Genomic DNA, 25,036 nt, shown 5'->3' with positions numbered 1-25,036 from the left:
AGGGCTTTTCCATCATGATGCAGGGGCGGGGAAAATGCAGAGGGAGGGAAGGTCATTGCAGCAGTGGGGTATAAATGCAAGTCACACCCGCCTTTTTCCTCAATGAAATAGTAAAGCAGGGTAGAGCAGAGAGAGAGGGAGGGACAGAAAATAGCCGAGAAAAAAGAAAGGCTTGGGCTCAGATAAATCTTGGCTTCACTTTAATTTTCATCATTTGTAGTTGTGAATCCACATTGCTTCTCTCCAGATCCCTGCCAAGGAAACAACTCTACAAAGATGAAATACATCATAGGTATAGGGGGGTAAGTTGATATTTAATTTATTCATGGCTGCTTTTATTTTTGCTGCATGTGGGATACTTTAACCTTTGAAAATTATGTCTCATCTTTCTATAGTAGCCTGCATTTTTAGTCTATGCCGTCAGCTCTATAACTTGCCATTTAAACAGATTTTTTTTCTCTAGTTATGAAAGAAGACATGTTCAAATAGTAAAATATTTTTAAATGAATAGATTGATAGAGGTCTCTCAAGCTGGGAAAGGGAAAGACTCTTCATGCAGGGTGAGATTTTAGTATCCCAGTGACAATTGCTTTTAGATGGCGATAGAAAAGTCAGTGAAAGAAATAAAATGGTGATAGAAAAGTTCCTAAAATTAATGCCAAAAGGACACTATTTTTTCCTCCTCCAAATGAATGAAAATTGAAAGCAGGGCTGCATAAATAGGATGGCAACAGGGAGATGTCAGATCTCACAGATTCATTGACTGCAGTGAGACTAGGACAATGGACACCAGTCTGGGGATCAGATTTTATTGTTATTACTGAGGAAAAGCATGTCCACGGTTAAATGCTTCTTCACTAGCACATTCAGCCTTGAGGCCATGATCAATTAGGGAGGAAACTCTTTTGGATCTACACTTAAATTAGCAAAAGGGAGTTTGAATCCAGCTCTGCCCCAAAACACTTCATCCATGGGGGGGGAAGGAAAACTCCCAACTCCTCTAGCACTAATTATGAAGGAAATATAAGAATGGGGTGGGGGAGGTTTCTTTTTTTAAGCATTTCCCTTTGGTGGCATGTGCTCAGTGTTTCGTGGATAGCGAATGCACACCACACCTATAGGGATTATAAAAGAAAATAATATAAACACGTGGCGCCTATTTTTAAAGTCATGCCTTGCGTGGGAGACATCTGCTCGGCCACCCCCGGGTCTTGCTCTCATTCCTGGCATTTCTTTTTAGCAAGAGCTGCGGTCTTTTCAGCGCCTGTTTCAGCAGGGCCTGAGGGGAAGGGAGCGGGGCGCAGCTGTGTTGCCCCCAGTGGGGTCTGGGGTGGGGGGGAAGCTTTCCCTCCCCGCGTGTGAGGGAGAAGCGGCCTCAGCCCCTGCGCTGCTCTGTGAGGGGGGGGAAGTGGCGGGAAGCGGAGCCCGCGCGCGGGCGGCCACGACCGTTATTAACCGGCCGTTATTAGTGCCCGCCACGAGGTGGGAGGGAGGGGGGAGCACCAGCCAATTAGCACTCAGCGTGCTCCGCCGGCCGGCCGGGGAGGCGGGAGATTTAAACCCTCTAAGGCGGGCGCGCGCGCGGGGAGGAGACGAGACGCAAAATGAAGGGCACAACGAAGAGCAAAGAACAGAGCCCCACAGGGTTTCCCAAAAGGAATCCCACAACAGGGACAGTTCTCCTCCCTCCAAATGAATTTCAAGGAGGGTGCTAGTTGTAGCCTGTTGCTCTCAGGACCTAGGCAGACAAGGGTCTTTAGGTAAACGTGGTATCTTTTATTTATTAGACTGGCTAAATGCGTGGACAAATTGTTTTTTGCAAGCTTTTGTCCCCCAAAGTCCTGGAAAACTGCCCCCAAAGCTTGCAAAGAACCATTTCCCCCAAACTTGAGTCAGTCTAACCTTTATCTAAAGAGCTTTGTCTGCCTAAGGAACCAGTTTGAATATTTAAGAGTCTCCAATCCCTCTGCGCCCGTCACCTAGGAAGTGATTTCCCCCCACTGTTGTCTACCCTCGGGTCTCTATCCCCAGATCAGATGCAGGGTTGGTTTCCATGAAAGCAGCCAAAAAGCAAGGTGTTCCCTCACCATGGAGCAAGCTAAGATCCAGCAAAAATGAAATACCAACACAGTAGTGAAGGGCCAAAGACTCATGCGTGGGGCATGGGGTAGCCATGCTGGTCGCAGACAAGGTCCTAGGCCTTCCCTCCAGGAAGAGCACGCGCGCCAACTGCAGATGCTTCCTCAGCCTAACCAAGGGTTTTTCAACACAAAAGCTTGTTAAAAAATGTTTTCCAGTTATTTAAGTTGGTCTAATAAAAGAGATCAGATTCACCCAAAGAACCCTGTCTGCCTAAAAACTCATTTGGGTACAAAAGACTCTTGATTCCCCCTTAGATACACCGCTGGGCATTAATTGCCAGTTCTCTCGCTCCTGACTCTGGATAAAAGATAAATGCAACGTCCATTAATTTACCATGGAACCTATGCTATGAATAACATCTGTAGCCACAGAAGTGGGGAAGCCACATGGACTGTGTCCCAGACTGTTTCCTTTGCTTATCTGGTATTCGTCCCCATGGTATCTGCATACCAGAGTTAGTGCTGACATCTGTGCTCCTTTAAACAACGTCAAAACATTTTTGGGGGGTCCCTGCATGTCGCCAAAAGAGCTGGGATGAAGAGATCGATTTGCTAATTTCTCACAGAGTCATTTGGTGGAGGCTGTCCTCATAGGAACCCTTTTCAATGAGCCATATTTCTCTTTTATAAGGGAGAGTTAAAATCTCTAGATTGGTATTTATTTTTCCTTGTATTATATTAATGGACTAGGTCTCACGATATTGCTTCTGGCTGTACTTGCCTATGATCCTATGGAGTCTGGTTAGGTTTTTTTTTTATCTAGGAGGTTAAAAGACTAGAACTAGGACTTTGAAGGTTTTATTGGATTTGCTATGAAACTGTTTAATCAAAGTTAAGTTACGTTTGGTTAGAAGTAACAACTATCAAAGAGAAAGTTATGAGATTAATATAAAACCCTACCTTTTAATTATAGCAAATAGCCCTGATGTATGCAAATAAGAGATATATGTAGTAAAGGTTTTGTAACTGATGCAGAAGTGTCATTATTTATATTATAAAATCCTATATAGAAGTGGCGTTAGTCTAAGTTATGCATCAGACTTTCCAATTATCTTAATTTTAATACATCTTCCACAATTCTGCTTCAAATTTTTATTTAGTGTAACCAATGGTGGCAAAACCACTTTGACCAATAGACTTATCAAAGCACTTCCAAACTGTTGTGTTGTGCATCAAGATGACTTTTTCAAGGTAAGAAAAATTCACTTGCTTATTTATTTTTAAATACTTACTGATGTTTTGTATATTTAGTGGAAATGTTATGTCAGCGTCTGCATTTTGTATACACGTAAGTTTTGTTGTAACATCTCTTTGGGATATAAATATTTGGCCTGTGAATTGCTTTGGACAGATAAAAACACATTTGTCTTATACCAAACAATAATGTGTGCTAGTCTCACACAATTTGTGTAACTCAGAATGTTGCACTAGCAAAATTTATATATAGAGAAAGACTGTCTGTGGTAATTTGCTTAAATTTCAAACCAAGTACGTTTAACCCTTAGTGAACAGTTTTGTTCAACTGAACTCTATTTTTACATCAATTTACTTCCTCTTTCCCCAAGCTTATTTCCTTTCCTTGCTGTTTGCTTTTAAATTAAACACAGTGTATACACATTTGCAGCTTTATCATTTCAGAGGAAACTGCATGTTACAAAGAAAACAAACCTATACGTCTTCAAGTTGGTGAAGACAGCTTTGTATGGAGTGATGGTCTATTTACCACAGTTCAGTCTTACCTCTATTAGATCCTGATCCAAAGCCAGTTGAAATCAGCAGAAGGACTCCTTTGAATTCAGCAGATGCTAGAACAAGCCCAAAGTAATGTCAGGGCCCAAGTCAGGTTAGAACTTTGTTACTGAATTGTGTTACCCTAAGTTGAAACAATCTCATAATTGTTAATAACAGTTTGATCCCACTTATGGAAGTAAGAATAAGCCATGAAATAACACAGCTGGACAACTCTGTATTTTACAGAGAACTCTGTGTTTTAGCCCCAAAATATTAGACTTTTTTCTGGTGTTGACAAGAGTTGTAAGGCCCATTTACTGTCTGTGCATTCAAATGTATGCACACCCTACTACATAGAACAAAATAAAATATATTTATTGCAAAGGTGAAACTGAATCAAGATGCAATTTGTAGCCCAAGTTGGAAAAAAGTGGAAAAGGGGTAGAATTCATTCCAATTTTACAGTAAAACTTATCACTTCCCTCTGGCATATTTACTTCAAAAAGTATTTAGTCTATGAAGGTGGATATCTATGCTGCCTTCTGCCTGACTTAAAATTGGTTACTGAAAGCAGAGCTGAGATTAAATGACTTGTACCTTATTCAACTACATCTTTATTAGAAATGTTAGCTAAAAAACATATCATGTAATAGCAACTGTACCTTAATACTACCTTTATTTTAAGACTTACAATTCAATCTCTTAACCTAAAAACAGGGGCCTATATTTGATTATTATACAATATTTTAAACTTAGAATCCCATTGGAAAAAGTGGCTCACTTAGAGCAAACTAACTTTTTGAAGCTCTGAGGGTTGGTGGAGAATGGGGTTATAAAAAATGTAACTTCAGACTTTACACATGAAGGATTTTTGTTTTGTTAAGTGGACGCTTGCTTTGTTGTGTATTACAATAGTGTCCAGGTTGTGATCGAATCGTGGGTAACTGATCACCCTGAGTTTGCAGCAATGTTTTATTGCTCACTATATTTCAGCCACAAGATCAGATAGAAGTCGGGGAAGACGGCTTTAAACAATGGGATGGTAAGAGCGGTGTTCGCTGTAGGATGCAGTAATGTATATATTTTCCTAAGTATTTCTTCTTAACTATAATCTTAAGATTTAATGGTAATTTATACTTCCATATTACAAGTTCTTATTTACACACTTTCTAACTTAGGTTGTTTGTGGTATTTGACTGGTTTTGTTCCGTTACTTTCTTCTAACTAGTGCTGGATTCCCTGGATATGGATGCAATGGTGAACACTGTGCGTGCATGGATTGAAAACCCAGTGAAATTTGCTCGTTCCCATGGTGTGAATGTAATACCTGGCTCAAAAGAGCCAGACTCCAAAGATATCCACATATTGGTCATTGAAGGCTTCTTGCTTTATAATTACAAGTAAGTGGGATAATTTTGTTTGGTTGTTTGTTTTGGGGGGTGGTTAATTCTCTCCTTAAAGAGAATGTGTTGCAAGTGAAAAATGTTATAATAAATCTCAGGGCAGAAGCCTCCTTATAAATTAGCTAACTGATTGTGTTAATGCCGCTATGCAGTACTGCAGATAAGGACACAGTGACTTGCCTGGGGCCATACAACACATTGCCTTCTCGAGCCAGAAGTTGAGCTATTAGATTTACACCTAGATCTCTGCTAAAGATCAGAACTCCTTAGGCAATAAACTAGCAATGACTGTTCACACTTCCCTCCTACATTTTCCTACAAACATGCCTCGACCTTAATTTGTAAGAATCGTCAAAAGGAGCAAGAAAGCACATTCAGTTTTCTGTCCTGCAACTCCTGAATAGGTTCTTTTTGTGACACAGATGCTTGTTAAGTAGTAATTGGACTGAGCCTAGCAATTTGTTTCACATTTAAGAAAAATTCTACATTTTTCCACCTACTTATTGTGGTAATTTTGATTTTTAAAAAGGGAGGGAAATACATTGAACAAGGAAGGTGGAAGACATCAAGTTGCATGTTACATATGCATGCACCCAAAGTGAAATGCAGCCTACAAATAAGGCAAAGAGCAATAGTAAAGTTGTCTTGCATTGAAATCTTGGCTCAAAACTCTTTGTAAATGGTTTCATGAGAACAAAAGATGCAATGGTAAAATGTACAACTGCTATGCAATTAGACTGCTTTTTGACAAGGATTCCCTAATGCAGCCTGTTGCTATTAGGGGTGTCTAACTGAAGTTTGTTTTGGCAGCCTGCCTGGATCCCTTTGCCTACACTTTGTCTGAATAAGGTGGACCAAAGTGTTTCTATAGAGGCAACAGATCCCTTTACAAACTGCATCATCTTGATGCAAGCAGCCTACATTCTGACTAAGATGGATTATTGCAGTCTGGGACCTAGTATTTGGCATCTATGTGGTCTCTATCTCCATATTAAAGATACATGCAACCCATCCGCAGGATTCTAAAATTCTGGTAATCCCCTTCTGTCCAATCCTGCTATATAAATTTGATTGACTTGCAGCGATGCCCTGGTCTGATCTGATGTCTCTAGTTAGTGCAAGGAGGGAAGTAGAGTGGGGATTCAACTTCATGGGAACTTAATTCAGCCCAGATGTGAAAGAGCAAAGTCCCTGGGCGCCTCTAGATGAGTGCAGCTGTGCAGTATGTGGTGCCACAAACCCGTCTCCAGCACCACACACTGCACATTCAGGTGTTCCCCATGCTGCCGCTTGCAATGCAGATGGGGGAAGGGGGGTTGACGCCAGGAGATTCTGGGGTGAAAAAACCCCACACAGAAAAAAAGCAGGGCTGTGTATATGGTGGCAGCACACGGCCCAAAACCAGAGCCTGGCTGGCCAGAGCCACACTCTAGTTGCCAGCTAGGCTCCCAGCTGCAGAAGCACTGCAGCTGCAGCTCCCTGAGGCCGCCAAGGTCCCAGGTAAGGTTGCTGGCCCCAGCCTCCCCTACCCCACCTGGGGTAACCTGCCATGCACCACAAGGCGCATGGTGTGGGCATTCCCCAGGGACAAACAGAAGTGGCACAAGGTCTGCTGCTTCTTGTCCCCAGATGTCCGCATTTGTGTGGACATGGCCCTTGTGTTCTTTCCTAAAGTTCATTGATTGATTAGTTTGCCTTTGCCAAGTAAGTCTGTTGAGGTGTCTTTAAACACCTTGCTTCTGTATAGTAGATGAAAATATTTGTGAATCTGTCAGATTGACTGAGATGTCACTTGTCTAACACGAACAGTTTGAAGCAATATGGCAAATAGAAATCATAGATGAAAAATGAAGCAAACTATTCATTGCAGGGAGTTAACAGATTTAGCATGTTTGCATTTCTCTCTCTTACGGTTAAGAATGTAGATGACTGATTGATTTAAATTATTTCCCCAGACCACTGGTTGACCTGTTTGACATACGCTACTACTTGGCAGTTCCATATGACGAATGCAAAAGGAGAAGAAGGTAACCTGGTTGCTTGGTTTATATGTAATACACACAGTCAGTACTAGACCTAAATATCAGACATTGGGAAATAGAAGCATATTAGTCACTTGCCTGTGATAATTTTATTTTTTATATATAGGCATCACTTTCAAACTGAAGTTACAATTTCAAACTTTTGTGTCAACTGGAAAAAGATAACTAATGTGTTTTTTGTCCAACATTTAACCTCTAGTTGCTTCATGAGTGTAGTTTTCTTTATAAATAACATGCAAAAGTTCAGTTTTTTTAGTTCCACTGTATACAGTGATGGTGCAGACTTTCCTAATACTGAGTTTGCACTAAACCTCAAAAGGATTTAACTTGTTCTGTCCTCATTCAGTCCTGGGCCTTCTAGCAGATAGACTGTGGAATATGGACAGCTAGACTGTAACCAGCAATTCTCTCCAAAAACACTATTGGACAGACATTAGAGGATAATTGGCTTTCAGTATTGTACTAGAAACAGTGCATGCTCAGTAGTCTAACATTCTTTTTCATTTTATTACTTCTAGTACACGTAACTATACTGTACCTGACCCTCCTGGTCTCTTTGATGGACATGTCTGGCCCAAGTATCTTAAACACAGAAAAGAAATGGAAGCCAATGAGGTTGATGTTGGTAAGTCACTTCAAAAGCAAATCATGGACCGCTGTAGTACCAATTTTTAAGGAAGCTAAGATTTGTCTCCAGGTTTTAATTCCCTGTTGTGATACTGGGGAGCGTGGAGGTTCCTACTGCCTCTAGCCTAGATTCTTCTCTGCTAAATTACAGTTTTGTTAACATCAACAAGGTAGCTCAGGTACAGCGAAAAGGAAAAATCCCCACTGTCTTAGGCTAATATGTCAGAAAGAATCCCTTGGTAAGCAGCACTGCAGCACAGTCAGAATTAAACTGTAAAGTTTACTGCTTTTTGTCTAATGGGAAACATTAAAGACCACGCTGATTGCTTTTCCCTTGACCCAAAGGAAATTTGTTACAGATTTGCTTGGTGTACTACTTCAAATCACTTCAGACTCTATTTCCAGCTTTATAACATGGCTTGAACGCTGACCCACCTTATAATATTGTGGTGGTTAATACCTTTAGAAAGTACCTTGAAAGTAAATTCCTGTTTATAACCGTACAGTTATTCCTGTATATATGAACTAGGAGGAAAAATTGTGGAGTAAGATTTTTTTTTTTGACCTTGAAAAGTTAATTGAGTTTTTGTGCTGATCATGTAAAATATGCTTGTAGAATGTTTTTAAACTTCTGCATTTAGGCAGATTGGCTGCAAACCAATCCACTTATTGAATTTTCTTTCAGTTTATCTAGATGGATTAAAGTCTAGAGATGATCTTTACAATCAAGTCTTTGAAGATGTTCAGAATAAGCTTTTAAATAGTTCATAGGTAAGAACAGATCTGTTTCTGTGGGGCAGGGGGGAGAGGTGGGGGAAGATTCTCATGCTGAGCAACCCATGCCTTTTTATGTTTGGCTATTCACACTCCCTTGCTTACTTCGCAGGGTCTATGAAGAACCGAAAGATCCATGTACAGACTGATGTAAATAGTCCTTGAAACTTTAGAAGATAGAACTGGCTTATTTCTTTAATCTGTTAAACTCCTAGAAAATATATTTTGTATATAATTGAAAAGTGGAAGTAACTTATTTACAACTCACCAATCAGCAAGTTTTTAAAATCTTATTTTCTATTCCATTGGTTTAAACACGTCTGTTTTAAAGATGCATTTTTTATATAACTGAACACTTAGCTCCATGCAGACAACCACCATCTGTTCTGCTTATTTCTTTGTGTAGATATTAAGCCTTTGTATCAGTACCTTGTTTGTAATGCCAGATTTATAAATTCAGTAAAAACACATTTAAAGAGTTGGTTTTGGTCTCTTCCTTAGTGTGCTGAACAACTTTATTGTACTGGGGATGTGACAAATCAGAACGGCAAGAGTAGCATACGTGGTTGCTTACAGTATACGTAATCTCATTCCCCAACTGAAACATGTAGCTTTAAACATAGGAAAAGCATATGAGGAGGTGTTCTTCATTTTGAGGACTTCTGGCAAGTTAAACTGGATTATTCACATTAGCATGATTGCTTACAGATTCCTTAGTGTACTGGCGCTTAAGTTTTTGACTCTATAGGTCAGATGAGTGGTATAGGGCTGGTCTGTGGGCTAGATTGGAGTCTGATCCTGGACCATGGGCCTTGATGGACCTCAGCTGGCCCGTGCATTAGAACTGGCCACTGAGGCCCAGCACTGCCCCCTCCTGGCCCCACATATTAGGATTGGATCTTGGGGCCCAAGGCTGCTCCCACATGGCAGGATCAGGCTGTGTCAGCTCCCACCACCCCTGCTGGCCCCTGTGTACTGGGGTGCTCAATCTAACACACAGGGCCAGGGGCTCCCCATGGGTCTGGAAATTTGGCAGTGGCAGATGAGACAGGGCCAGGGATTGAGCATCCCTGCCTTAGTAAAAAGAGCACAACTTAAATGCATAGTCTTTAGCAAAGCCATAAAAGTCACCAAAACAACCTTGTTTGCTCTTTTTGGGGGGAGTTCAACGGAAAATAAACTGGAATTTGATGGGCATATGTAGAACATGCAACTCCTACAGAAATCCAGGGTAATGTAACAATAGTAAAGGCTACACAAACCCTCTTCCATTCAGTCATGTCTACCTAATACTATGTCCTGGCATCAGAAGCTCCTTGGTGTAGAAACCTTCTTTCTGTTAAGTGTTCCATCTTGAAAAACAGCCACTAACTAGGGATGTCCAGGCACTTCTGCAAGAATAAAAAAAGCTGCATCTGCTCCAGCTGCTAAGTCTATATTATTCATAGTTTCATAGTTTCATAGTAGCTAGAGTCGGAAGGGACCTAGGTAGATCATCTAGTCCGACCCCCTGCCTTAGCAGGAAAGAGCACCGGGGTCAGATGACCCCGGCAAGGTGCTCATCTAACTTCCTTTTAAAAATCCCCAGGCTAGGAGCCTGCACCACTTCCCCTGGAAGCTGGTTCCAGGCCCTAGCCACCCTGACTGTGAAGTAGCGCCTCCTAATATCTAATCTAAACTTACCCTCCGCCAGTTTGTGACCGTTATTCCTGGTCACTCCTGGCAGCGCACGGGGGAACAGGGACTCCCCCAATACCTGCTGATCCCCCCTGACCAGTTTGTAGCAGGCCACAAGGTCCCCCCTTAGCCTTCTCTTGTGGAGGCTAAACAGGTTCAGGTCCCGTAGCCTATCCTCATAAGGCCTGCCCTGCTGACCCCTGATCATACGAGTGGCCCTCCTCTGAACTCTTTCCATATTGTCCACGTCCCTCTTGAAGTGTGGCGCCCAGAACTGGACGCAGTACTCCAGCTGCGGCCTGACCAGTGCCGCATAGAGGGGGAGGATCACCTCCCTGGACCTACTCGAGATGCATCTGTGGATGCATGACAGGGTACGATTGGCCTTCTTGACTGCCTCCCCACACTGCCGGCCCATGTTCATCGTGGAGTCAATGACGACTCCAAGATCCTTTTCCGTCTCCGTGCTGGCAAGAGGGGAGTTCCCCAACCTGTAAGTGTGGTGCCGGTTCTTCCTCCCCATGTGCAACACCTTGCACTTATCAGTGTTAAACCCCATCCTATTCTCATCCGCCCACCGTTGCAACCTGTCAAGGTCAGCTTGTAGCCTATTGCACCCTTCTAGTGCACCCACATCCCCCCACATCTTAGTGTCATCAGCAAACTTGAACAGGGTGCTTTCTACCCCCTCATCCAAGTCACTGATGAAGATGTTGAACAGTGCAGGCCCGAGGACCGAACCCTGCGGAACCCCACTGCCCACATCCTTCCAGGTCGAGAAGAACCCATCCACTACCACCCTCTGGGTGCGGCCCTCCAACCAGTTGGCGACCCATTTGACCGTGTGGGCATCGACACCACAGTCTCCCAGCTTTTTGATGAGGACAGGGTGAGAGACAGTGTCGAAAGCCTTCCGGAAGTCCAAAAAGACTACATCCACAGCAACCCCTGCGTCTAATGATTTGGTGACCTGATCGTAAAAGGCCACCAGGTTGGTCTGACAAGACCTGCCACTGATAAACCCATGTTGGTTGCCCCTGAGCATGCATTCCCCCGCAAGGCCCTCCTGGATGTGTGCCAGGATAATTTTTTCAAAGAGCTTACCCGGGATTGAGGTCAGACTAACTGGCCTGTAATTTCCCGGGTCCTCTTTTTTTCCCTTTTTGAAGATAGGGACCACATTGGCCCTCTTCCAGTCCTCCGGCACCTCGCCAGAGCACCATGAGTGCTCATAGAGCCGTGCCAGGGGTCCCGCAATGACCTCAGCCAGTTCCTGTAGAACCCTAGGGTGAAGATCGTCCGGACCAGCGGACTTGAACACGTCCAGCCTCTCCAGAAGTACCCTAACTAACTCCTCTCTAACCCTTGGCCCAGGCGTGTCTCTCTCGGGGCCCGAGGGGGGCCCAGCAGGGAGGTGGCTGAACTGGTCCCTACTTAGGAAGACAGAGGCAAAGAAATCGTTAAATATGTTAGCTTTGTCATCTGGCGTGATGACTAAGTTGCCCATCGTGTCCTGCAGGGGCCCCACATTACCCGGGACCCTCTTTTTACCCCCTATGTATTTGAAGAAGGACTTCTTATTGTCCTTAATCCGGGAAGCTAGTCCTATCTCCAACTCTGCCTTGGCCCTCCTGACTGCCCCCCTACATCCTCGGGCGACTATAACATAGTCCTTCTTGGCGATGACCCCATCTCTCCATTGGGTATATGCCTCCCTTTTAGCAAGGAGACATTCCCGGATGCTCTTAGTGAGCCATGGGGGTTTATGTGCCCTCCTGCTCCCTTTGACATTAACCTTTCCTGTTTTTTAATTACATTAAGCCTTGATAGCTAGGTGAGTTAAAGGTATATATACCATTTGACTAGGTATCAAAATACACTTGCTAAAGATAGGTTGTGCCATCAAACAAGTACTAAAGCACAAGCGATGCACCACTCTATAAAAACACTCTAAAGTTTCCTGAAGTACAAAGCTCACATGGACTAAGTACTCTGATCTATTTGATACTAAAATAACTTTGCTACTGTGTCAGCATTACACACTTCAGAACATTTCCTGACTTACCTCAAGAAGCATTACTCTAGAAAGCCAGTTGCTATACGTTGGTAGAAAATCTCTTATTTTAAAACATGTTTTAATGCCATTCCAATGATAGCAGATCGACTTGTTCAAAGGTCAGTGGGCTATATTGAGAACAAATCAGTTTTAGGATCTGGTCTTCCAAGTGTTAAGATTATCAAATGTAAAATGGGGAGGGGGGGCCACAGGGGAAAGGAGGGGGAAATAGGGAGGAAAAGCAAGAGTATTTTAGGCAGGATATAGAAAAACTTAAACATTGCCATTCATTCTTATGCAGGCTATAAAAAGACATATTTCTTCTGTAACCCTGCTCATTACTTGCATGCCTGAAGAGGAGACTAACAAAACTATAGTTATGCCCTTATGTGCCAGGACACTTGTCAATGGCAAACCTAAGGAATGTTTGGGCTTGGGACACAGCACTGGGATTTGTCACTGATACCTTGTCAGTCTGTTCTACATTATTTTATGGAGCATTTCCCACTGAATAGCTGCAGTCCTGCTTGCTGACAGATGCTTGGAGTGTCTGAATAATTCTGCTCTGGAATGCTGGCACGATAGGATTCTTTACAGGCCTCCCTATTGTTAACCCTCATGTTTAACCCTATTGTTCTCACTATATAAAAATAATGAACAATTCATTTTATTATTGACATTTAAAGGAAAATTATATTCCCTTAGAAACATTGCTTTGGAGACGGTGCATTTTTACAGCCTCTGTTAGAGGCTCTAAAATCATGTCAGAGTCAAGCCTCACAGCCCTGCTAGGGAAAGCAATATCATCTCCACAGGTGAGGAATCGGGTGTAGAGTCTCTCTTCGCACCTACCAGATACTGAGAACCAGTAATGCCCCAGCCAGACCTTACACCATCCATGGTGGCTGCTCTAGTTTACAGCAGCTTTCCTACTGAAGCACTGGAAATCTTAGGAGCAGCGCGCATACTAGCAAACTCCTCCCACTGGAGGCAGTGATGAGATGAGCAACATATGGTCAGGCATTATGCAGTACAGTACCTCTGGAAACTGCTGCAGTCCCCTTTGCAGTCCATTCCTCAATACCCTTGCAAAGCAGCTACAGATATTTTCCACCTTTTTTCTATTAAACAAAGTGAGCAGTTTGACCAAAGTCATGGCCAAGCCTGGGCTCCCAGTCCCATTTCTAATCTGCTGCCTGTACATTTGCATTATATTCTGCAACATAACAATCTCAAAAAATATTGGAGAGAGATCATTATATCCTTAATAAGATCATCAAAAACTCCCCAAATAGGGATTTTAATATGGTTCTCCAGAGATTTCCTTAGTTGCCAGCAGGACACTGGTAACAGATCCCTCCTTTTAGGAGCATGGCATGACACCAAGTGAATGTGGACAGTTACATCCAGCAAGTGAGGGATTATAAATCAACTAGTAACTTCCAAGACCTCTTTTCCTTCAGTGGTATGGAATAAAACTGCAGGGCGAGACAAACATTCCTTGAGCTTTAGCACTATGTCAATCTTGCAGAGCTCAGTAACAACTGCTGCTATAGGATTTCCATATATCCTTTTAGGTGCTGACTCTGGTGACAAATATCCATGTGCAAGGGCTAGATTAAATGTACAGGGTCTGGGCTAATCTGAAGCCAACAGAGCTGCACCTCCTTGCATCGGCCCTGCATGTAAGGCTAGGAGTTGACTGGAGTGCATTAAGAAGGTAGAAACTGCACCCCTACAAAAAGTCGCTATCCGCAACTAACCTGGACAGAGCATGCAAGAACATACTGCTGGGGTCTGTCCAAGATTGGGGTGAGTAATCACCCTCCCCCAGGCCTGGAAACATCTTTAATTTCTACAATTTCATCACATTTCCCTCTTTGATATTGATTCTGTCCTTGGCATGACAGTCGTGTCAACTGCTCAAGGTTATCCTTGTGGCGGAGGGGAAGGGAAGAAACATGTGACTCGCAATGACTGACTACCACATTTTTAACAGAATTTTGTTTCTGCCAATGCTAAGCATTACATGGAGCTTGGAAGGCAGCAGGGTCCAGTGGAAACAGCCCCAACTTGGCACTGGAGACTTCATGTAATCCTGCTTCTACCACTTGCTTAGTAACACCCCAGTAGTTAGCATCTTACATTCCCCCAGAACAGACATGGCCAAGCACAAGTAGCCTGGCACTTTCCCCAACAATTAGGAGACATACAATCTCAACCTTCCCCTGACCTGAAGGCCAAGGCAGGAGACTATTGCAAACAACTAGAAGCACTTGGAATAGCACAGGAACTTGGAACAGTATCAGATTAGTTTACTTAAACAAATATGAGGCCGTGTTTCTAGGACAGAAGCACCGCTGCATTTAGGAAGAGGCTGTTTGGTGGCAGCCTCCCAGCCCTGTCTGCATGGAGGACAGGCAGTGATCCTCTATACAACTCCAGCTCACGCAAACCACAATGCTCCGAAAAGGACCAGAGAGATTCGGAGCCCCCTGCAGCCAGCTGTGTTCCTGCCCACCCTTTCCCCAGCACTTCTTCCCTGTGCAGCAGAAACCAAAGCCTCAGCCACATGTAACTAGAAACAGCCTCCTCCAGAATACAACACTCAGCACTGAACAACATGATTAAGATGACGGCTATGTGAATGTCATACTGGGTAACGGAGAACCCTTTAAACTCTAATTAACTGCCTCCTAGAAGTAGATCTATAGGTCACCGCTGTAAGTCACACCAGGCCATCTGTGCTGGGGCCCTGTTTTGCCTCTGCTTGCTTTCCTCTGTAACACTCAATCCAAATACCATCCAGAGTGGGACCCGCCAACTTCACCGCTGTGCCGAACGTTCAGATCATTGTGTGCCAGTGTGCTGCCTTTGTAGTAGGAAAAGCACAAAAGGAAGGGGTCAGGAGGGAGAAGACTGCAAAGTACTCCACAGCTAGTGAGAGGATGAAAGGGAAGCCACAAAAAATTCAGCAACCAGGGCCAAATGATTGGGGGTCCTCCCTTCCTGAGAAATCCAGCTAGGGCCAAGGAAGTAACAGTGCAAATGCAGCCGGGAGTGACCCTTACAAGATGATCTGCACTGCAGTGTTGATTGGGATGTGCAACAGATTTGGAAGTCACAGGCATCCTTTCAATCTTTCCTGCCCCACTGAGCCCACCCCTAGCATCTCCATTCACTGCTCCTTGACTCTAGCAATGGCACCAGCTCCTAGCTCCCTTCCCTGTGTCTAGAGGGGTCCCTGAGGAAGAACCTGGGTTTCTTTTTCCTCTCTCTCAGCTCCCCTTGCCTCCCACTCCAGATCCTTTCTGAAAGCTCAGTTCTCCCACAAAACCCACTGAATACCATCAGTTCCCAGCTCCCCATCTGAAAGTCTCAATACATCTTGCCTGGCCCTGACTCTTCAGCCTGTCAGCAGCTTGGGGGAGAAGTGACAATGTGATCTGCAGTTCATAGAGACCCCTGCTCACCCACTGCTCTCAACAAATCATTACTAGATGTCAGGCCCTCATTGACAGGAGCCCGCTGCTGTTCAAGGGAAGTGGATCCAGCAGCTACTAAAATGTCTCAGACCTGCCTAACCCCACTGAGCAGGAGCCCCACTGAGCTGAGCAGTGCGAGGCACCCCAGCACCAGCTGTAGGAGCCAGCGCCAGGTTCCTCCAAGCCCCCTTCACACCCATGATGAATGTCTCTGGCTGCATCAGGTGTCAGTTTTCACTGAGTTTGGAAGATATCGGGGGGGCAGGGGGACTTGGTAATTTCCACTGGACGCCAGCCCGGCCGACAGGCCCTGTTTGAGGTTCCCCCGCCTGCCCGCCCGCAAACACGTGCTAGGGCCCTGCTATGTGAACAGACCAGGAGAGGGCAGGGAGTACAAGAGCCGGGCAGGAGGGTCAGACTTCACAGCTTGTTCCAGGCCCAGGAAGGACAGCGCTCCCTGGGCCTCTAGGCTACTGACCCCTCACGCTCGCTTGTGTTTCATTGCCAGCTGCCTTCAGGTTTAGCCACCTGAGGCTTTACAAATAAGAGAGCCGTAACCTGGACAGTAAAAGGGAAAGGGCCAAGTCCAACCTGCACATTACTCAGCTCGGAGAAGGGGAAGGGGGTCTTGGGAGATGGAGGTTTTCCCTTCCAGATTGCATGTGGCCTCAGGAAAGTCTCTTCATTTCTCTGTGCCTCGGCCCCCAACCCCTTCCTGTAAAATGGGGGTGATAAACCTTCTGCTCTCCCACCCTTTCCTCTGCCTGGTCTATTTAGATGATAAGTTAGGAGCTGTCTCTTGCACTGGGTTTGTTCAGCCCCCAGCACAGCTGGGTTGGGGCTGCTGGGTGCTACTGAAATGCAAATCAAGTGCAACCTTTTCATCAGCAGCTGCTGGCAGTAACAAGGCTCAGAGCGAATTACCTGTGGGCTCCTCCTAAAACACTCATGTCACACTAGCCTGAGCTCTTGCCCAGAAGCCAGGAAAACTAATCACCTTGCTCAGATGCTCTTGATGAGGAGTATCTCCCAGCTCACAAGCAACGAGTCCACAGGTTTCAGTCAAAGAACTTTATTGGGAGGGAAGGAGGAGCACACAATATATTTGGGAACACCATCCCTTAATGCAACAATAAAAGGTGACCTCGACCCTCAGTCCCTCCTCCCAGTTGTAAGCAACTATGAAGCCATTAGCCATTACCCTCTATCAAACTCACCAGGTGTTGTTCAGAGCTGGTCGAGTCCAAAGCTTGAGAAGGTCCATCTCACCCCTGTGGGCTACACTGCTCCAGAACACTTCACCTAACTCCTGCAGAGATGATCACTGCTCTTATGCTGGATGTGGAGGGTCTAACCAGATCCCTTAGCCCCGCTGCTGCTCTCCTTGCCTTCAAAGTTCAGCCCAGCTTGCTGACTCTATTCTTTCAGTCTTTCTGGGGGGGAAGCAGGAGCATTAAGAACCCCACTCAAGTCCTTAATGACAGTGAGCTACGAAACCAAAGCTAATCCACCCCCTCCCTCTTTTTTTTTCTCTTTCTCTCTCTCCTCATTGCCTCCAGGGCTTCCTTACCCAACCATTCCAGACTTCTCCCTGCTGAGGGTGAACATCTCCAGAAAGCTTCCTGGTCCATTCCTTGTCTGGTAGAGACAACAGCCTTTTATAGTTCCCCCTGTGCAGAATTCAAGTTTAGACCAAACGCCCCTGAACTCAATCCATTACTTCTCCTGGCTCATCAAAAAAAGGCCAACAAAGAGCAACCTCCGCTCTGAGCCGCCTGCCCTGGAGCTCTCTGGGAGCTCTAGGTTGTTCTTCTTCCCGTTTAATAACGGGTCTCAACGGTGAGTACCCTGCTTGCTCAGGGCTTCAAGCCAGCAGGTTTACAAATGAAGCATATTAATAATTGTCCCATTAACATTAAAATATCAGTTTTCAGGGCTTCCACCTGATCCCCTGCACGATCAGGAAGGAATGCTTCCTCTCCCCATATGTATATCCAGCTTAGGTGCATTTGGGGACAGGGTAGAGGTTTTTACTCTAGCATTGAGCTAGAAGCTGCTTGAAGGTGGGTACTACTTGGTAGACCAAGAATCCAAGCCAGCCTCATAAATCCTATGCTGGTTTCAGCTCAACCTGCCTGCTCCCTCCCATAAGGTGCAGTCAGAGATCAGCCCATGGCATCCCTGCCAGCCCAGCTGCTGACGATGTTGCCCGAGTGGCAGCATCATCTGAGCAGCGGCTTGGGCTCTTGGAGCTGCAGTTGGAAAAGAAGAGCAGGTCTGGGAGACTATAATTATCGCCACGCCTGCATGCTCTGCATGTTGGGATGAAATCTACACCCCCGCTTCACATAAGCAAGCAATGTGCTGGCTGGGAGTCACACTGGAGCTGTCAGCCCAGGACAAGGGGGGCAGGGGGAAAAGACTGTGATCAGCAGGCAACATTTCCCCTCTATCATCACGCTCAGGCAGGAGCAGGGCCTGGCTTACCTGCACTCAGCGTGAATCACAAGGCTCTTTCTTCCATTGACCTTTTGGATTCCTTTGGGATCATTGGTGCCATCTGCTGAGGATAAAGAACCCAGTGACCAACCATGTGTGAACAGCTGTTTCCCATCCCCCTTCAACGTGCAGAGAACAGGGGCAGTCTCACCGTCCAGTCAAGCAGGGCACAGAAATCCAATTCAGTTCTCCCTGTTTTGCAAGGGCACCGCAGGTTTCATAAAGTCCTAGAATAGTAGGATCGGAAGGGACTTCAGGAGGTCATGTCTAATCCAGCACTCTGCTCCAGGCAGGATGATCCCTCACTAAACCATTGCAGTCAAGTGACCGTCTTAAAACCTTAACATCTTCTAAGGATAGAGGTTCCACAGTCTCGCTGGGTAGCCTGTTCCAGTGCTTAGCCACCCCCTTGGTGATCTCCAATCTAAATTTGCCTTGCTTGTCCTGTCGCTTGCAGCCACAAAGGATAATTTATCTCCATCTTCTATATAACTACCCTTCAGGTATTTGAAGACAATTATCAAATCCTTCCTCTGTCTTCTCTTCTCCAGGCTAAACAACTCTAAGATCTTTCAATTAATGCTCATAAGTCTTGCTACCCAGTCCTTTAATTATTTTTGTCACCCTCTGCCGGACCCTTTCCAAGCTGTCCACATCTTTCTTGAAGTCTGGAGCACAACACAGAATGCAGTACACAGTAACTTGCAGTGAGGCCTCACCAGTGCTGAGTATAGCAAAAGAAGCATTTCCTTTGATTTGCAAACGACGATACTGTTAATACAATCCAGCATACTATTGGTCTGTTTTGCAACAAGAGCATACTGTTGGCTCATATTCAATTTATGGTCCACTGAGACTCAGGTCTGTCTCCGCATACTGCAGCCCCGCCAGCCCTTCCCCAGCCTGTAGCTGTGCATTGATCATTCCACCCCGCGTGTAGGGCTTTGCACGTGCTCTAATTGAAATTCATCCAATTGATAAGACCGTTTCTCCAGTTTATCCAGGTCATTCTGGATCCTAGCCCTGCCCCCCAGAGTGTCTGCAACTCCACCCAACTTGGTGTCATCTGCACATTTTATAGGCATACACTCAGTCCCATCCTCCAAATCATTAAAGATGTTAAACAATACTGAGCCCAGACAGACCTGGGGGAACTGTATTTGATCTCTCTTCCCAAGTAGACCTTAAGCTATTGATGATTACTCATTGAACAAGATAATCCAACCAGTAATGTATCCACCTTGCAGTACTTTCACCTAGTCTGTATTTCCTTAATTTACCAGGTTTGGGTTCTGCTGTCAAGTAGCTATACCCAGAGTCCATTACAATGGGACAGATATCCAGCTCAAAATCTTCTCTTCTCACGGGGTCTGATCTGCACTGATGTACTGTGGAGACACTGGTGCACCGTGCAAGTCTTTACATGGGACAGGCCTGGCTTGTCCTGGTGGGTGCTGGGCCCTCTTGATTGCTAGTATTAGTGATGTGTTAGTATTTTGACATATATTTTGGTAGCATCCAAGGACCTTCTCCAGGATCAGTGCATCAGTTACACTTGTATCACGTATTCAAGCTTGGTCATTTCAGGTAAGCACACAAATCCAGGTGGAATTCTGCCCAATCTCAAGAAAGCACCTAGAATCCATTCCTGGAGATGCGCAGAAATCCAGCCCAGGCTCTGCTGTGTCCTGTTGTCCATGAACTGCTGGTTGGACCTCTCACTTGGTACAACACTAAAGCAGAGTGGCTCAGTATGGGTCACAAGTCAGTGACCAGCATGTTCCCAGCAAAAATGGTTACAGGAAATCAGCAATAACCAGCACGTTTCAGGTTTCTTTGGGGGATCATGGAACGCGTTCTGCAATCATCCGGCAATGATCCGGTCTCACCAAAGTGTCGGACTCCCTGCTGAATTCCACGTCTCTTCCTGATATACCAGGTGAGCAGGATGTTGACACACTGGCCTTGGACCCGAGTCATTTCCATATTCATGGCAGTCAAAGCCTCTACTTTCCATACCTAGCATGCTCAAACAGAAAACTACAGCTTCTTCCCATAACCATCTGCAAGAACAGACTGAATCAGAGGCACTACCCAGTTGTGCCAAGAACAGACCCCAATGGCCTGAGTCACAAACTGATGTCACAATCTCAACTTGCTTTTGTAAATGTGCATGCCTGGTGTATGCGTGCTCATGTGTATGTGTGTACACGTGGACATGATTGTTTCTAGTCATCATGGCTGCGAAGCACAACTTGAAAACGTGATGCAAGTGCAACTGATGTACTGATCCTGGACAAGGTCCTTGGATGCTACCTGGATATATGTAATAATACAAACACAGGGGGGAGAGGAATAGCAATCAAGAGGGCCCAGCACCCACCAGGACAGTCCACGCCTGCTCTGCTGTAAGGACTTGTGCACCGCTTTCTACACTGCAGTATGTGAGTGCAGATCAGACCTCTCTAGTGTTGCCATCCCCTTCCCCCCCCCCGGCACCATAATGTCCCCTGTGACTCATGAACCCAGAACAGCTTGATGCACAGGCTTTTCAACGTAAATGTTTAAAGGGACGGAAGCTCATCTATAAATATGCCTGCTAATCAGCAGAGGAGACTAGGCAGATCACAGGTGTCTCCTGATACATTTACACGGGAGACAGAGCAGGAAAGCTGAGACCCTCTGCCAATCACATGAGAGGGAGGGGGAGAAGCTAGTGGCTATGGCTCCAGACTAGGTGATGAAAAAATCTGCATTCTACTCATGGCAAAGCCAGGAACAAATGCATCCCCATCCCGCAGGGACAGCACGGAGCCCGTAGCACTCCCACTCCCACCCCCTCCTCCCAATCTCCAAGCAAGATTTAACAAGTGCAAGGAGGCTCCATTTCAACCTACACAACTTTGTTCTCACCTCACTCTGTGCCTCATTTTCCCCATCTGTAACCCAGGGCCTTGTATATCAGGAGTACTGAAAACCCAGACTCAGTTCACATTTGTATTTCCTGGAGCAGATCTTTACTTTGGAAAGAGAAAACATGTCTGATATTCACGTGAAATGCTAGCGTGACCCCGCATGGAAGCTTGCTGTGCTGGGGGACAGCTGGGCTTACTCAGACCCACACATAAAGGAATCCCTTCCTGCTTTCATCCACTGATATCAGTGGATAAACCCCCATAGCCGCCCCTACTAGTTTGAGCCTAAAGATGTGGCATCAGGACTTCAGGTTCTGTTCCCATCACTGTCACCTACTTGTCGTGTCACCTCTGACAGTCCTAAACAATAGGGGTCTGGTTTCTCAGTGTAGCATGTTGTCAGTTTACACAATACAGTCTTTTATTTCCCTGGGCAAACTTGTCCCACCGGACACAGCATGATCCATAAATCAAACACATAAGTAAATAATAAACTGCTCTCTCAAACCTTGCAGTCTTTTCCCAAACCCTGCGAGAGTGCCCTGGCTCCATAGTGCACCCTCTAGCCTTGCACCCTTCCCTCCCTCTGTCTCTCTCTCTGGGCAACCAGTTATCCTCCTCAGCTGGTGCAGTCCTCCTAGGCAGGCCTGCACTCATAGGCTTACTGCCTGCAGCTGGGCTGCAACCCCTGAAAGCATGCAGCCTGCTACACTCGGGTATACAAGTGATCCCCAGCTGGAGTACTGTGTCCAGTTCTGGGTACCGCACTTCAAAATAGTGGACAATCTGGAAAGGGTCCAGACAAGGGCCACAAGAATAATTAAGGGCCTGGACTACAAACCTTATGAGGAAAGACTAGAAGATCTGGGACTGTTCAGCCTGGGGAAGACAAGACTGAGGGCGGACTTGGTGGCTGTCTTTAAGTATGTAAGGGATGAATATTGGGGGCTGAGAGAGAACCTGTTCATTAGGGCCCCCCAGAGGAGGACAAGGAACAATGGCCATCAATTCTTAGAAGATGGTTTTGGGTTGGGTATAAGAAAGAACACTTCTTTACGGTAAGGGTGACCAGAAGCTGGAACAGACTTCCCACGGAGGTGGTGCAATCCCCAACTTTGGAAGTCTTCAGGAGGAGACTGAACAGGCACCTTGCTGGGACCAGTTGATCTTAGCAGTATTCCTGCCCAGAGCAGGGGGGTTGGACTCGATGACCTTTCGAGGTCCCTTTCAGCCCATAATTTCTATGCTTCTATGCACCGTTTGGCCAATGTCAAGAAATCATAATGTAACTGTAATCTGGTCCAGGGTTTATGCCACTAGCATAGAATCATTGGGCACTTTTACACGTGCTCCAACACATTTTAAAATGCATCAGAGCAGACTCAATTAATCGAGTCCACTGGAGCATGCTAACCAGAACGCTCCAGCGTGCTGCAGCATCTCGTGTATTCAGTATACCTTCATTTCAAAATGGTGGTGGGAAAGGTCGTCAAAGAAGCCTTAATTAAAGAATGTAAGAATTGCCATTAACTGTGTCAGACCACAGGCCCATCTAGCCCAGTCTCCTGTGCCACACTGGCAGAGAGCAGAGGCTGCAAGGGAGAGTGACCTGGGTCTGGCCAGGGTTTGCCCCCCTGTTCCTCTCCCGCTTGCAGCCTCCAGCATTTAAGGGCTGGGAAGTTCAGATTCAGAGGCCGTGCCCCAAACTGCCATGCTCAATAGCTACTGATGCCCCTTCCCTCCAAGAATTTGTCCAAGCCCTTTTTGCATCTGGCTAAACGATCAGCTTCCACATCTGGTGACAACCAGTTTCACGCTTTATTTACATGCTGTGAGAAAAAAAGAGCTTTCTTTTGTTAGTTTTAAACCTACTACCTGCTACTTTCATTTTGTGACCCCTAGTTCTTGCCTCATGAGAGACAGTAAATAATAAATCCCTATTGACTCTCTCTTTGCTGTTTTGTAAACCCGTATCATGTCCCCATGTGGATGTGCCAGAACGAGGCATAACATTTGCCTCTTGCAAGCCTAACAATGCAGTGGGATATAGCCTCTCTTGTGGAAAAGTGCAGCCGCCTCTGGAAGAGCAGCGCTGTGTGATGCACCAGGCCAGCCAAGGGCAGACAGCGAGCATCCTGTCTCAATATTCTTGTCAAAGGCTCCCTGGAAATCTATTAGCAGGGAAATGAGTAACTCACTCCAGCATAACATAACCCACGTTGGTGTCCAGGGGGTCTCAGCCCTTTCCCAGGGGGCTGGAATTCACACCACACGGGAAATCCCAGCAGCACAGTTGGCTCCTTCCCCAGTAGCTATAACTCACACAACAATCTGCTGTGGAAGCCATTATATTGGAATAAAGATGCCTTATACTTGAATAGCGTATTTCCCTTCCTGTATGAGTTGCCCCCCCTCTGGAAGAGCTGAACTGCTTTAACTACCCCGGGGTAATTAAAACCAAACAGCCCTTTTCTGCAGTGGAGGCTGAATTGATTCTACTGTGCAAGGATGTCTGTGTTCCTCCTCATTACCAGACCTGCTGCCCCTGCGTCTCAGGCACCTTGCTAAAGCTGCAAAAGGGGCGCTTGTACACGGTATCCGCTTTGGCCATGCTAACCAGCACGAACTGGGTGGAAGGTTGTGGAGGGAGGGGACCTGGCTCCATTAAACAAAGGATCTTGATAACCAAGGTTTCCCATTCCCTGTTTTATCAGCATTATTAGTGTATTTTCCATGCTGGAACTAGCACAGCGAGAGCAGACCCTCTGACTCCTTCTACCAGGATTTCTTTCGCACAAAAGCACCGTCCTGTTCAAACTCCTTCTTCTTATGGGACCTATCAGAGCTAATCTTCCTCAAGCACTCTCGATCAGAGAGCACCTACGAAGCTTCCCCTCTGCGACAGCTCCTGGGTGTGATCTGCAGCAGGGCACAAGTAACCAGGCAGACATCAGATCGCATCTCACTAGAGGTGGGAAAGACCTTTTGGCTCTATCTCCCTGTAGCAGGAGGCCCCCAGGCCAAACCCAGGGGGACTGAAGTCAGTGGGAGTTTGGCCCTATTCTTCCAGAAGTCTGGACTGAGGCACTGTTACTGTTCTGTCAGATCAAACTCCCACTGAACTTGGTTTTAGATGTCATTTAGAGCAGAGCTTTGGCTTGCTGAGGACTCGGTTTTGCACAGTGGTGGCTTCAGGAAGTTCATTAAGTCCCTCTGGAACAGGCTTCTTTTGCAGCATTTGCAAACCACGGCATTTTTACCCACAGCTGCTCGCTCGAAACAGGGCCTCATTCCTGCCAGCAGCCAGCGCAGAGTAAGGCACGGGGCAGGCAGGGCTGCACGTCTGGATGCACCCTGCAGCTGCGTCACAGTTGCACTGGGCCACCTCCGGGAAAGGGAGGGAGAGTCACAAGCCATCAGACAGAAACAGATCCCACGTACACAGCAAGCACAGCCCCCGGGTTCAAAAACACATGAGCCAGGACTAGAAGCATCCAGACTCTGCTTCCCCTGGGGGCCAAATCATCCAGGGTTCAGATCAGAGCAAGCAGGGCATCAGCAGGACCAAGTTGGTAGCAGTGAGCTGAGCTCCCCAGCTCCGTTTGTGTCTGGGGAAGAGCCACACGTTGCGGCCTCTCTCCCCAGTGTCTCTTGTTTCATGCTTTAGGTTTCACTCACACTCCCTC

At 45.9% G+C, this 25,036-nt stretch overlaps 1 protein-coding gene and 1 long non-coding RNA gene across 5 annotated transcripts in view; one reads left to right on the top strand and one right to left on the bottom strand.

Annotated features, from left to right (window-relative positions):
- The window catches only part of LOC149853257 (uncharacterized), a 38,295-nt gene that overhangs the window by 13,093 nt on the left and 166 nt on the right, over positions 1 to 25,036 (bottom strand). For 3 of the 4 annotated variants that reach the window (XR_016439128.1, XR_016439129.1, XR_016439131.1), the window contains exon 2: positions 18,424 to 18,499. This is a non-coding gene — a long non-coding RNA (uncharacterized LOC149853257). The remainder of the gene's footprint in view (positions 1 to 18,423; positions 18,500 to 25,036) is intronic. The other variant, XR_016439130.1, reaches the window with a different exon arrangement.
- NMRK2 (nicotinamide riboside kinase 2) lies at positions 99 to 9,199 on the top strand. The gene is made up of 8 exons (XM_090027601.1): positions 99 to 302; positions 3,242 to 3,332; positions 4,866 to 4,914; positions 5,101 to 5,272; positions 7,231 to 7,302; positions 7,836 to 7,942; positions 8,630 to 8,715; positions 8,831 to 9,199. The coding sequence occupies exons 1-7, from the start codon at positions 277 to 279 to the stop codon at positions 8,713 to 8,715; spliced, it is 603 nt and encodes a 200-aa protein (XP_089883727.1). The 5' UTR covers positions 99 to 276; the 3' UTR covers positions 8,831 to 9,199.

Source organism: Crocodylus siamensis, chromosome 14 (assembly GCF_052110815.1).
Source record: "Crocodylus siamensis isolate JL-2025a chromosome 14, ASM5211081v1, whole genome shotgun sequence".
Lineage (NCBI taxonomy): Eukaryota > Metazoa > Chordata > Crocodylia > Crocodylidae > Crocodylus > Crocodylus siamensis.
Note: the sequence above shows the minus strand (reverse complement) of the source record. Positions and strands in the feature narration are given on the sequence as shown.

Bases quoted from the DNA above. Each gene is read 5' to 3' on its own strand.
- NMRK2 (XM_090027601.1), top strand. From the start codon at position 277: ATGAAATACATCATAGGTATAGGGGG. The intron at 4,915-5,100 runs GTAAGAGCGGTG...TCTTCTAACTAG, and splicing joins CGGCTTTAAACAATGGGATG to TGCTGGATTCCCTGGATATG. The intron at 7,943-8,629 runs GTAAGTCACTTC...ATTTTCTTTCAG, and splicing joins AGCCAATGAGGTTGATGTTG to TTTATCTAGATGGATTAAAG.